Source organism: Dreissena polymorpha, chromosome 11 (assembly GCF_020536995.1).
Source record: "Dreissena polymorpha isolate Duluth1 chromosome 11, UMN_Dpol_1.0, whole genome shotgun sequence".
Lineage (NCBI taxonomy): Eukaryota > Metazoa > Mollusca > Bivalvia > Myida > Dreissenidae > Dreissena > Dreissena polymorpha.
Window position 1 is genome coordinate 61,986,366 of NC_068365.1, and position 12,668 is coordinate 61,999,033.

General features: G+C 36.8%; 1 protein-coding gene and 1 long non-coding RNA gene across 6 annotated transcripts in view; one reads left to right on the forward strand and one right to left on the reverse strand.

Annotated features, from left to right (window-relative positions):
- LOC127850178 (uncharacterized) overlaps window positions 1-12,668 on the forward strand; it is a 61,508-nt gene that overhangs the window by 23,257 nt on the left and 25,583 nt on the right. For all 5 annotated transcript variants that reach the window (XM_052383002.1, XM_052383001.1, XM_052383005.1 and 2 more), the window contains 4 exons: window positions 3,169-4,396; window positions 4,477-4,590; window positions 9,182-9,334; window positions 10,564-10,785. In XM_052383002.1, the coding sequence (XP_052238962.1) occupies window positions 3,640-4,396; window positions 4,477-4,590; window positions 9,182-9,334; window positions 10,564-10,785 (1,246 nt within the window). In that variant the 5' untranslated portion in view covers window positions 3,169-3,639. The remainder of the gene's footprint in view (window positions 1-3,168; window positions 4,397-4,476; window positions 4,591-9,181; window positions 9,335-10,563; window positions 10,786-12,668) is intronic.
- LOC127850183 (uncharacterized) lies at window positions 25-2,431 on the reverse strand. Its single transcript, XR_008035105.1, has 3 exons — window positions 2,205-2,431; window positions 1,285-1,481; window positions 25-206 (listed from the first exon to the last, which is right to left on the reverse strand). It is a non-coding gene; the product is annotated as an uncharacterized LOC127850183 (long non-coding RNA).

Consider the following 12,668-nt stretch of genomic DNA (forward strand, 5'->3'; position numbering starts at 1 on the left):
TCTAAACGCTTTGACAATTTTGACACTTCTTGTATTATGTCCTTGCTAACACATTTTGCCATTGCTGACCTGTATTTACTACATTTTGACAGCTGTTTCAATACTGTTTCTGGTCCTTTTCCATTCATCATGGCTTTGATTGCAGTCTGTTCTGCACTATCAGTTATGATTTTACATCTTTCAGTTGAATTATACATCACTGTTACCTATAAAGAGACAAAAGACAATATAACCTTTAGGGAAAAATATTAACTTTATGGGATTATTCAAGGAATGGAATTTTGAACAATTTTTTCCATTGTGTATTTTAGGAATAATATTTTTCTATCATGGTTTGTTGTCGAATATCCCACAGTAAGGAGTATAGATGCGTAGGAATTAAATCACGAGTGCGAAGCACGAGTGATTTGATAACACGCGTCTGTACTCCTTACTGTGGGTTATTCGACAATAAACCATCATAGAAAATTATTATTTCGATTCTAACATCTATACTCCTTACTGTGGGTTATTCGACAATAAACCATCATAGAAAATAATTATTTCCATTCTATCTCGATTCTGATTGATTTGGTTCAAGCTTTTGGACATGAACTATTTTTTTCACTACTCCGCCCTTCTTATTACGAAGTTTACTATAAAGTGACGTCATTGAATTGTACAAACATATGACATCATTCCCATTCATAAATATTTTGCAAATGACGTCACTTTCATTCAGAACAATAATCGTAGAAACTAAATCATAAAATGACGTCACGTTTAAAGATGCTACTGAAAAGCTTACATGCTATAAATGTTTTCTTAATAACGTTTCCTAACAAATAACATTCTTTGTAGGCATGGTTATGCCCATCGTCGGATACCCACGACTAATTCATTCCGTTACTCTCCAGCATTAGTCTCTCTCGATAAATGGAGAGTAGCGGAATGGGTCGAACGTGGGTATCCGACGATGGGTTATGCCACTTATCACCAAATATACAATTTGTTGTTTCATTGCATTTATATACATGCTACATTTATTGCATTTCTTTAAGAGCGGGTTTTAGCATGTACTGTTACAAGGCCTCAAAGTCTCGATGGAACTATACACTATACAACTTCATTTGGTTCTTATCACCTTTGACATGGCAAGAAAGTCATATAAGTTATGTTTTGACACCAGGTTAAGCTTTGAACTCAGCTCGTGGTAAAAAGCACTTAATTGGCAAGACCTTCTCAATAAGCCAAGTGTAATATTTAAAAGAAGCTAGGAAAAGTATTTCTTCTTGTTATCATTACCTTGACATCAAACTTTCTTCTAGTCGGAAGTGTGTTGGTACATGTACTCGTTGATGCATCTACCTTCAGTGATTTTTCGCCGGTAGTACTAGTAGCGAATACGGTTGGTTTTCTTGGTGTTCTAAATAGCGTCCTTTTGCTCTTGGGAGTCAAACCTGAAGGTGAAGACTCAAGAGCACGTTTCACTTTCTTTGAACCTGAAATTACCAGGAATTTTATATTTAACATGGCTTGCAGTATACATGTATAAATTATAATAAATTGAAATTATAGTAAATGCTTGAGTTTAAAAAGAATACAAGGCAACTTTCTTCTAACAATAACAATTCTTAAGCCATTCTTAACTTAGAATTGGGAGTTAGTTTACCCTAAAACTAATATGCATCAACAAATAACAATAATAACAGAACTTTCGGCATACAAAACAACAGAAGGGAATTTGATAGCAAAATATTTATTATATAATATGACTGGGTGATATTCTCATCTTTTTTTTTTAATTATGTGCAATAAAAATTTGCTGATAACTGGTACATGTATATTAACTACACAGTCTTCGCAGTTAAATATATGAACAACTAGCTTGAATATAAATATTGTTTGCATAGAAACAGATGAAAATGCATTTGCAACACTATACAAATTGTTTATTTCTAGTAACCTGGATTAATTGCACTAACACCAGGCTGTTGGGCTTATACATGTATTATAGCTAGTGTGAAGACTGGACAATGTTTATCAGAAATAAGTTGTTTTAATATAACTAAGGACCGTTGAAAACACTGCATTGATTGCAACAATATATCATTAGGAAGCTCACACAAATAAGCATAATGATAAATTGTATTCTTCTGAAAGAAGAAACTGGTGTTAAATGGCGACTTCAAAACAACACAAGTAAACAAAATAAGTTAACTTACCATGTGGCGTAACATTGCCACCTTTGCTTTTCGCAACCGCCCCTGGCAGGGATTTTATTGTTTGTAGAAGTTCACTTTTTTCGATTTCCAGGCACTCTATTTTTTTGTCAAATGATCGAAGTCTATTTAGCTTATTAACACAAACATTGCACGCGTTTCCAGTTTCCTCTAAATTAATTTGTTTTAGAATAATGCCAAAGTCATTTAAAGATTCGTTCGATGTTAGATTTCTGTAATTTGTACCTTTTATTACTTGAAAACAAAACACACATTTGTTTCCTATGGCAGCCGCCATTGTTGTTGTAGGCGAAGCATTGACACCTCCAAAGCGAAGAGTATTCTTTTTGTAAACTGCGATTTCATTGGTCTACTGAGAGGTTACAGTTAAGGTCAAAACGGCGTGTATTGGTTGTATTGTCCCACGGCTAATGCTGGAGAGTAACGGAATGAATTAGTCGTGGGTATCCGACGATGAGTTTTCGTGTAACAGATGTAGATCGGTTTTGTCAACTACATGTTGTGCGAGTCATAATACCCGTGATTGTGATCATTGACATAGTCGAATTAAGTACATACCAGGTTTTCGTCTTCATTATACATATGTTTCTTCGACAGATGTTTAATGGAAACTAGGGGCATTATGTAAGGCGACGGACAGAAAATGTACTTTGCACTTTCAAAGCATGAGAATTGTCTATTGTCAAGGTCCAAATACTGATACGTTTATTTAATCCTCAGCGATTCATATCCGTAACCACTTAATAGACCGTGTAGCCCGCATCAGCACTTTATAAATATAACACGGTTTGTGGTTTCGTTTACGTCTGCTGAATTATTATCGTATGGTTTAAGATGCGGAAAAAATATCCAATCGTTGAGCACACGTCATACTTTTTTCAGTTAGGTTCTCTTACACCTATGAGCTCGTGGTTTACAATTTAAGATTCATTATCTCTATTTTCAGATATACTATGCATAACGTCAAGTACATTCAAACGATGGAACAAAGAACTTTTCTTCGTGATTAAAAGGGAGACAAAAACAGCGACTCATTTGACTACAAAAGAACTCAGTGTGTTAAAGAATTCAGAGGAAGATCATGACAAAGTTGGACTTCGTGTTGAGTAAGGCACTGACAGATTAAAGGGGAAATGGAGCTAATAACACTGTATAACGTAAAGGGAGACAATGGCTATTACGTATTTGAAGGGAGATAATGACTCGTTGCTATTCAAAGTGAGATAATGCAATTCTTACTCTGTTACCGTCAATATCCACTGTGTGTTAACGATTGTTAAAAGAAATTTCTTAATTCTATGTCGCCTCAATCTACAACGTCTTAGGCCGCATTACTTTATTAAAAACACCTTTGATAAAAGAGAAGATTGATTTTAGCATCTTTATCTGTCTTAAAGCACTGCGACAGACCTCAACAATGGGTCACGGAATAGAACCTATCTTTGAGTCCCAGTTCGTCGGTCGAAAAGATGAACTTCGTGATTTGAAAGCTGCATGGGACAAAAAACTAAGAATGTTCGGAATTTTCGGGATGCGATCTGTGGGTACATCAAGGCTTGCGAAGGAGTTCCTGGCTAGTGTCTCGGATCAATATGAGGGACTAGTCTACGTGAACTTGAAGGAGACCAGCGATCTAGCCGCGATGTACGTCAACATATGCGCCCAGTTGGCTATTGCTGTTGAATCGCATCCAAACGATGTCAATTCGTGGGAAAGCATGCTTGTAGGTGCTGTATCCACTAGCAAAAGGCAATACGTATTCTTTTTTGACAACGGCGAACATTTCCTTGACAAGGAAGCCGAAACTCGCGACCCTCTACAAAATCTCTTTATGTCCCTTATAAAAAAGAACAATATCAAAGTTATTTTGACTTCTACAACGAAGTTCCAGCTGGCGAGTTTGTGGCGTATCTACCACGTGTGCGAGCTCCAACCACTAACGAAGACAGAGACGTCGGAGTTACTGAGAGCAGAGACGCCCGGGGTTAACTACGGCGAATATTTGGATCCTATTGTCGAAATGAGTGAAGGTTTACCTCTCCTGATTCTCATGATAACGTCCGAACTTCGGGGTGACGGAGGCATGTTGACGCCGAAGGATATGACGCAACTGCTAGCGGAATACAGACTGAAGGTCCTAAGTCGAGAGTTTTACCCCGGCGAAGACAGAGTTGGTAGGTGCTATCATAACTACTTGTATTGCTAAATTTAATTACAGAGGAGATTCTTTTATGCAATTCCATCACTATTTCAGCTGATGTTTACCGGCTGTTCATCAATCGACTGAGCCCCGTACTGCAGAGAAGGTTCTCGGAACTGGATTATATCCCAGGCTCGTTCACGGCAGAAGAGGCCAGATCGCTACTCGGTATGTTGTACACCAAACCAAATGCACAGTTGGTTTCTTAACATGTGCTTTAGAAAAGGTCCGCGAAGTATGACAAGATAGCAGGCTGATATATGCCAGAGACTCCTGTTCGCTTGTTTGTAATCTTTTGACTATACCTGACGCAAAAACGCTGTTGGTTTGAGATTGTCTACATTCCAGACCCTTTCGCTGCTGAAGAGGCGAATCTCTACTAATTTAATGACGACTTAAACCACATGTATCATTGGTTTTTAAAACAAAAACAAACTCTTACGTTAGACCCATGATCACTCATAGTATGCGTTAAATGTTGACACCTGTTTGTTCAGTATTTATTTCTCAAGGCTGTGCAGGTCCCATATTTGCACAGCAATGCTTAGATCGAAGAATGAAGAATATACGTAAAACGACGAACGCATATGTTAAAATTTGAATATATAAATGCTAAAAACGGTCTCAATATATTAACTTTTTTTTCTAAATGAAAATCAGTGTAATTTTAGGTGTCAAACGTTAGACACAACTTTGAAGTAGATTTAGCTCATTGCGTTTTTAAGATAGTATTTATTTTACGCGGTTCGTCTTAGGATTCGTTGATGAAGACGGGTTCTGATTATTATTCTCAGAACTGAAAGGAAAGAACATGTTGAGCATGTATCGATTTAAAGGCACCATTTCATTTGATCAATAGCTGATTATTTTGGTATAAATTAGTCCAGTACAGTAAACGTAGACATGTCTAAAATATTGTAAAAATATGTATAATAATGCCACATCGTGTATCATATGTAATGGCAAACGTCAAAATATTTCCGTTTGAGTAAGACAATTAGAAAAAAAACCTTTCTATTCTTATTCTTGTTTGCTTGACCTACATTGACATTTTGATAATAGCAGATATGTCGACGGATTAACATTTCATATTTAGCCGAACGACATCAAAATGTTAAACTGTTACATGCTATTTGTGTTGTTGTACGCGGCAGACTCTTTTATCGTAGCAGAGTCAGGCAGCTTCACAATTGTTTAAATGTGTATTCACAGCAGTGGGACATTGAAACACCTACTTCTACAAGTCGAGTATTGTTATTGTTCGTAAGAGTAGACCACTTAATTACGAAATTTACTACACAGATCATCAATTTAAAATTGTTTTTAGTTATAAATACATCGGTATTTTATTCAATACAAGTGGCTCTTTTTCCAATACAAAACTTAACCGACTGAACAGGCAACCAATGCTTTGAATCGTCTTTTCTTTTTGATAAAAAATTGATTTATTTAACAATATAATTAACCGTATTGTTTTGTTCGGTTGTGAATGTTGGGGGTTTGAAAATAACGATGAATTAGGAAACGCCTAGTTGAACACTAAAACAGGGTTTAGGCATGTGCTTCATCATGTATTGTATCCGTAGGAACTGGAGTAAATCTCCTCAAAATTGATAGTAGAACTCATGGTTTCTTTTTGGTCGAAAATAGTGTATTAATTTAATTTACTATAGACGCAATACAAAACAATACGTTCGACTAGATAGAGTGTATGCGAATCTTTTTATGCCCCCCTTCGAAGAAGAGGGCGTATATTGTTTTGCTTATGTCGGCCCGTCCGTCCGTATGTCCGTCTACCAGATGGTTTCCGGATGATAACTCAAGAACGCTTAGGCCTAGGATCATGCAACTTCATAGGTACATTGATCATGACTCGCAGATGACCCCTATTGATTTTCAGGTCACTAGGTCAAAAGTCAAGGCCACGGTGACCTGAAATAGTAAAATGCTTTCCGGATGATAGCTCAAGAATGCTTAGGCCTAGGATCATGAAACTTCAAAGGTACATTGATCATGACTCGCAGATGACCCCTATTGATTTTCAGGTCATTAGGTCAAAGGTCAAGGTCACGGTGACCCGAAATAGTAAAATGGTTTCCGGATGATAACTCAAGAACGCTTAGGCCTAGGATCATGAAACTTCATTGGTACATTGATCATGACTCGCAGATGACCCCTATTGATTTTGAGGTCACTAGGTCAAAGGTCAAGGTCACGGTAACCCAAAATAGTTAAATGGTTTCCGGATGATAACTCAAGAACGCTTATCCCTAGAATCATGAAACTTCATAGGTACATTGATCATGACTCGCAGATGACCCCTATTGATTTTCAGGTCACAAAATGGTTTCCGGATGTTTACTCAAGAACACTTATGCCTAGGATCATATAACTTCATAGATACATTGATCATGACTCGCAGATGACCCCTATTGATTTTCAGGTCACTAGCTCAAAGGTCAAGGTCACGGTGACCCGAAATAGTAAAATGGTTTCCGGTTGATAACTCAAAATTGCTTATGCTTAAGGATCATAAACTTCATAGATACATTGATCATGACTCGCAGATGACACCTATTGATTTTCAGGTCACTAGGTCAAAGGTCACGGTCATTTGAAAGTAAAGTTATGAGCTATTGTCATCACCTTGGCGTCGGCGTCTGGTTAAGTTTTGTGTTTAGGTCCACTTTTCTCATAAAGTATCAAAGCTATTGCATTCGAACTTGGTACGCTTACTTACTATCATAAGGGGACTGGGCAGGCAAAGTAAGATTACTCTGGCGTGCATTTTGACAGAATAATGTGCCCTTTTTATACTTAGAAAATTGAAAATTTGTTTAAGAAGAAAGTATACTTTTTGTGATTGGGAATATAGCCGAATTTCGGCTATAAAATCGGGCCAAACAAAACCCTGCCTAGGATCAAGAAACTTCATAGGTACATTGATCATGACTGGCAGATGACCCCTATTGATTTTCAGGTCAGTAGGTCAAAGGTCAAGGTCACAGTGACACGAAACAGTAAAATGGTTTCCGGGTGATAACTCAAGAATTCTAAGGCCCTAGGACCATGGAACTTCATAGGTACATTTATTATGACCTGCAGATGACCCCTATTGATTTTCAGATCACTAGGTCAAAGGTCAAGGTCACAGTGACAAAAAACGTATTCACACAATGGCTGCCACTACAACTGACAGACCATATGGGGGGCATGCATGTTTACAAACAGCCCTTGTTTTAGTATGCCCCCGAAGGAGGGCATATAGTGATCGGACCGTCCGTCTGTCCGTCTGTCTGTCTTTCCATCACACTTTGCGTTTAGGTTTCTGCGCTTAGGTTTCGAAGAATGCTCATAACGTCTATGTCCCTTCAGTTAGCAACTTGATTTTCGGCATGCATGTGTATCTTACGGAGCTGCACATTTTGAGTGGTGAAAAGTTCAGGGTCAAGGTCATCCTTTAATGTCAAAGGTAAAAAAAATCCAAGGGAAGTTATAAGCTTCAAAGGGAGATAATTATCTGTACCTGCCAAATGATAAAAAAATATTAATAAATTAAAGCGGCGCAGTAGGGTGAATTGTGCTGAAAACACATCCTCTTGTTAAATGCGGAATGATGAACATTGACTGCCTCATGACTTTCCAAAATGCACATCGCTCGTTCAAAGTATGAAAACAAAAATTCAGATCTGTATATTAACGAAATACTTATAATTGTAGTAAATGCAGCAATTATATATTTTTCAAAATACATTTTGAATCAAATCTTACATGGTTTAAAATCAAGATAAATTTATAAAACACATTATACACATTCGTTCAAGAAATACCATGGTCAATGTCGATATTTGAAGTGGGCATGGAAAAGAATCAAAGAAAAGACGTTTTTGTTATGTAACTTCAATATTCAAATTGCCGATGAATGCCAATATTTACTTGAAAGTAATGCCTTTAAAGAAGAAAGAACACCTTTTATTGATTAAAGATTATACGGGAGACCAAACACATATTGAAAGAGTTTTAAGTTATAACGTGTTTTCGTGTTTGTGTTTCTATTCATTTATATATTTCTGTACATTTTCTGTATACCGGTAATTTGTAGCCCGTTAAATAATGCATCTACCGATATATTTTGGTTTATTTTCGCTCACATTGTCGCGTTATGCGTGAATTAAGCTTCCATAGAGAATAATAGGTTAGTGTTGATTATAGATCAGGTTTATCATGCGAGGCTAAGAAAACAAAAAGCACGAGCCTTGGCGAGTGCTTTTTCGTTTTCGTGCCGAGCATGATAAACCTGATCTATAATCAACACTAACCTATTATTCAAGTTATCACACTTTTAATTTTGTAAACCTTTTTGTTTAAACAAAATTAGTTTGACTGGATAATTTCGCTGGATTTATGACGTCATTTCGTCGAAATATTGACGTCATTTCCTGCCGTTGATTATAGATGATATTTAATCAACGGGCTTTAATCAACCGAATTCGCTGTAAAAGTGGGATAAATTATAATTCTAAATGCCTCGTGAGACAAAAGCCAATATTATACGATATATAAGCAAAGATAATGTCCATTTGCGTCGAACCACTGTTTCACGTAGAACAAATATGATACTTGTATTTACTATTTTAGGATCGTGCCCAGCAAATTGTCCACGATATAGTAGCAAGTCTTTTAAATGCTTCTTTTAAGATGTTTGTTCATGCTTTTCTAACACATCAAATCTAAATCTAACACTAAATATCTACCTCAGATTTTCCGACGGAAGCGGTGGTAAAGGACCAAGTGCTGGTCCCCAAACTTAGGCGTCACTTCCTTTCCTATGATCCCGCAAGCAGGCGCTTCAACATACAGGGAATCTTACGGGAGTGTCTCAAGACGTATTTCGCCTTGCGGCACATTCCAGGTAAGCAAAATATATTTCAATGGTCTTTTGTATCAAGCGTTAAAGTTGTTCCAATGCCCATACGGAATATTATTGTTATGTCATGAAATTATGTGGGTATTAGGATAATAATTACATTTTTCGGGGCCTCAAAGTATGTTTAACACTAATGTTAAGCATACAGTACAGTAGTAATTTCAAATTTCATCACATTGCGTTTGGTATTTTACCTGTAAATAAATACATACATTTAATGGCTTATTATCCCCACCGAAATTTCGGAAGGGGTTAAGTAATAGTCTCCGTCCGTCCCTCCGTCTGTCCGTCCGTCCTTCCGTCCGAAACTTTGTCCAGAGCATAACTCCAAATCTATTCAAGGATTCACTTTAAACTTAGAATATAAACAGATGGCAACTAGGAGAAGTGCAGTGACCAAGAAGATTAACTATATCAACCTTAGTTTTTGAATTATCTCCCTTTATATAATTTCAAAGTAAATTTTTGTCCGGAGCATAACTCTAAACCTACTGAAGGGATTTACTTGAAACTAGAAATATAAACAGTACAAGGACAAGTGTAGTGTCTCACAACCATAACCATAACTATGTATTTTAGTTTTTCCATTTTTAATATCTCCCTTTATCTAATTTTACAATAATATTTTCATTTGATCACTGAAGTACTGTAAACTGAATAGATGAGTTTAAGGAAAAATACAGTGATCAAGAACAGTAACTGTTTATAGTCTTCTTTTTTAATTACCTCCATTTCTTTCATTTCCATAATACATATTATATTGTATTCTCTAAAGCATAACTCCAACACTATGTAACTAATTGATCCTTGAAATATAAATAGATGACACAGGTGCCATGTTTTACAAATATTATTCTACTCTCTAAAACAAATGTTCTCATACAAGCAAACACATGTCGGCGGGGATGGCCATGTTAACATGGCTCGTGTTTACTTAAGTGTTAGACAATTATTATAATGGTGGATTAACATTGGTAATATATTTTAATGTTTTGAAAATTATCTCCTTAAGCTAACTTTGGTGTATATTTTATTGCCGCCTTACATTACCTTTGTTTTTAACATAATTCATATGGTTAATAGTGTACATGCAATATTTAATAGCAAAATAGATACTCTGTTATCTTAAATGCAGTAACACAATCGGGATCTTCCAATACGAAGGACTCGAGAGTTTCTCAACAAGCCTTACATAAAGTCCTAATTATTTTCAGAAATCCGGCGGCGTTTCTGCCAAACGTTCACAGAGGTTATGACAAGCATATCTCGACGTTTTACATCACCGGAGTATGAGAGCGCCTTAGCGGACTTTGCGTTTGAACAGCCAAACTTGCAGAAGCTGTTGCTGGAGGTACAGTTCACGACACAGGACAACTACACGTTCTTTATTCGGATGGCTACTGAGTCTACAGATTTTATTGAGAAATATCTCGCAGGTAAAGCAATATACAAATCCAAATTGGCCTCAAATGAGCCGCGTCCTGTGAACATGGGTTTATGCCATATGCGGCCAGCGTATCTCCAGACCAGGAGCTATCCTCTCCTAAGGGTTTCTTTTGCCGCGTATTGCATTAAACTAATTTTCGCATAACTCTTCTCAAATAGGGTACACCGCGCTCAAGCTGTTGTTAAAGCCCCAGTCTAAAAAAGGTTACACTCCTCTCCAGCTATTTTAGAGCACCAATCTGAAATAGCTTACTCTACTCCGCAGCTTTTTTGAAAGCCCCAGTCTTAAATAGTTTATACTCCTCTCCAGATATTGTTTAAGGCCCAGTCTAATATAATGCACACTCCTTCCCAGCTATTATAAAAACCCCATTCTCAAATAGTTAACACTCATCCACAGCAAAATAATTTTATATACCTACCATCTATCGAAGAAAAATATTCGCACGAACTTTTTCTGCAACTTCAACCGATTTTAACTTATACAATGGTATCAATTAAATTCATAAATATAATACGCCGTGCGTGATAAAGTCGGGTTCATTTGTAAAAATGCGATATGGCGTCATGTTTATGAATACGTTTAGTGTCGTTTATATAGAAAATACTATTTTTGAACAAGATCACAGGTTTATTAAATAAAGTAATTCCGATATATTTAAGATTGCCATAAGCAGCATACACATTTGTCTTTTATGCGCTGGTTGAAATTCTTCAGAAAAATAAGTAAAAAAAAAATATTTGAAATTAAAAACCGCTTACCGTCGTGTATACATCCATTAAAGTTAAAAGGGGGAACCCCACAAAGTCACGGTATCATGCACCCTGTAAACTCTCTTTAAGTCACTGACAATGTTTTTAATTTATTACTAATTCTACAAAAACACATAATTTAAAACATTGCGTTATTCGAGAATGCTCTACAAAAAATAAACAAATCTACACGACAATCTTCGAGCCATTTATTCCAACATTTGTATTTACATTTTATTAACTCGGCTGTTTTCGTAGAAAACCCGGGGTATTGTCATAGCAAGCTCGTCGTGTCGTTCGCCGGCGTCGTGCTTAAACCTTCACATTTTGCTCTACAATAAAAGTGCTTCCACCTACAACTTTGAAACCATATATGTAGATGCACCTATATGAGTTCTACACGCCACACCCATTTTTGGGTCACTAGGTCAAAGTTCAAGGTCACTGTGACATCTAAAATCACGCAAAACAACTGACAATCTTTCATTTATTCAAAACTGCACCCGCAGCCGATCGTTGGCACCCGTTATGCGGTGCTCTTGTTATAAAAATCATCATAAACACACACATATGTCATATTTAAATGCAACTGCATTTCAAAATGCCACAACAATTACGCCCTTGAATGAATGAATGATGCAATCCAGTGACGTATGTATGAGGAGCGCGTGAAGTTAAGCGATTTGTTTTTATGTCCCCAACTATAGTAGTGGGGGACATATTGTTTTTGCCCTGTCTGTTGGTTGGTCTGTTGGTTGGTCTGTTGGTTGGTCTGTTGGTTGGTTGGTTTGCGCCAACTTTAACATTTTGCAATTTTTTTTTGCTATATTGAATATAGCAACTTGATATTTGGCATGCATGTGTATCTCATGGAGCTGCACATTTTGAGTGGTGAAAGGTCAAGTTCAAGGTCATCCTTCAAGGTCAGAGGTCAAATATATGTGGCCAAAATCGCTCATTTTATGAATACTTTTGCAATATTGAAGATAGCAACTTGATATTTGGCATGCATGCGTATCTCATGGAGCTGCACATTTTGAGTGGTGAAAAGTCACGGTCAAGGTCATCCTTCAAGGTCAGAGGTCAAATATATGTGCCCCAAATCGCTTATTTTATAAAT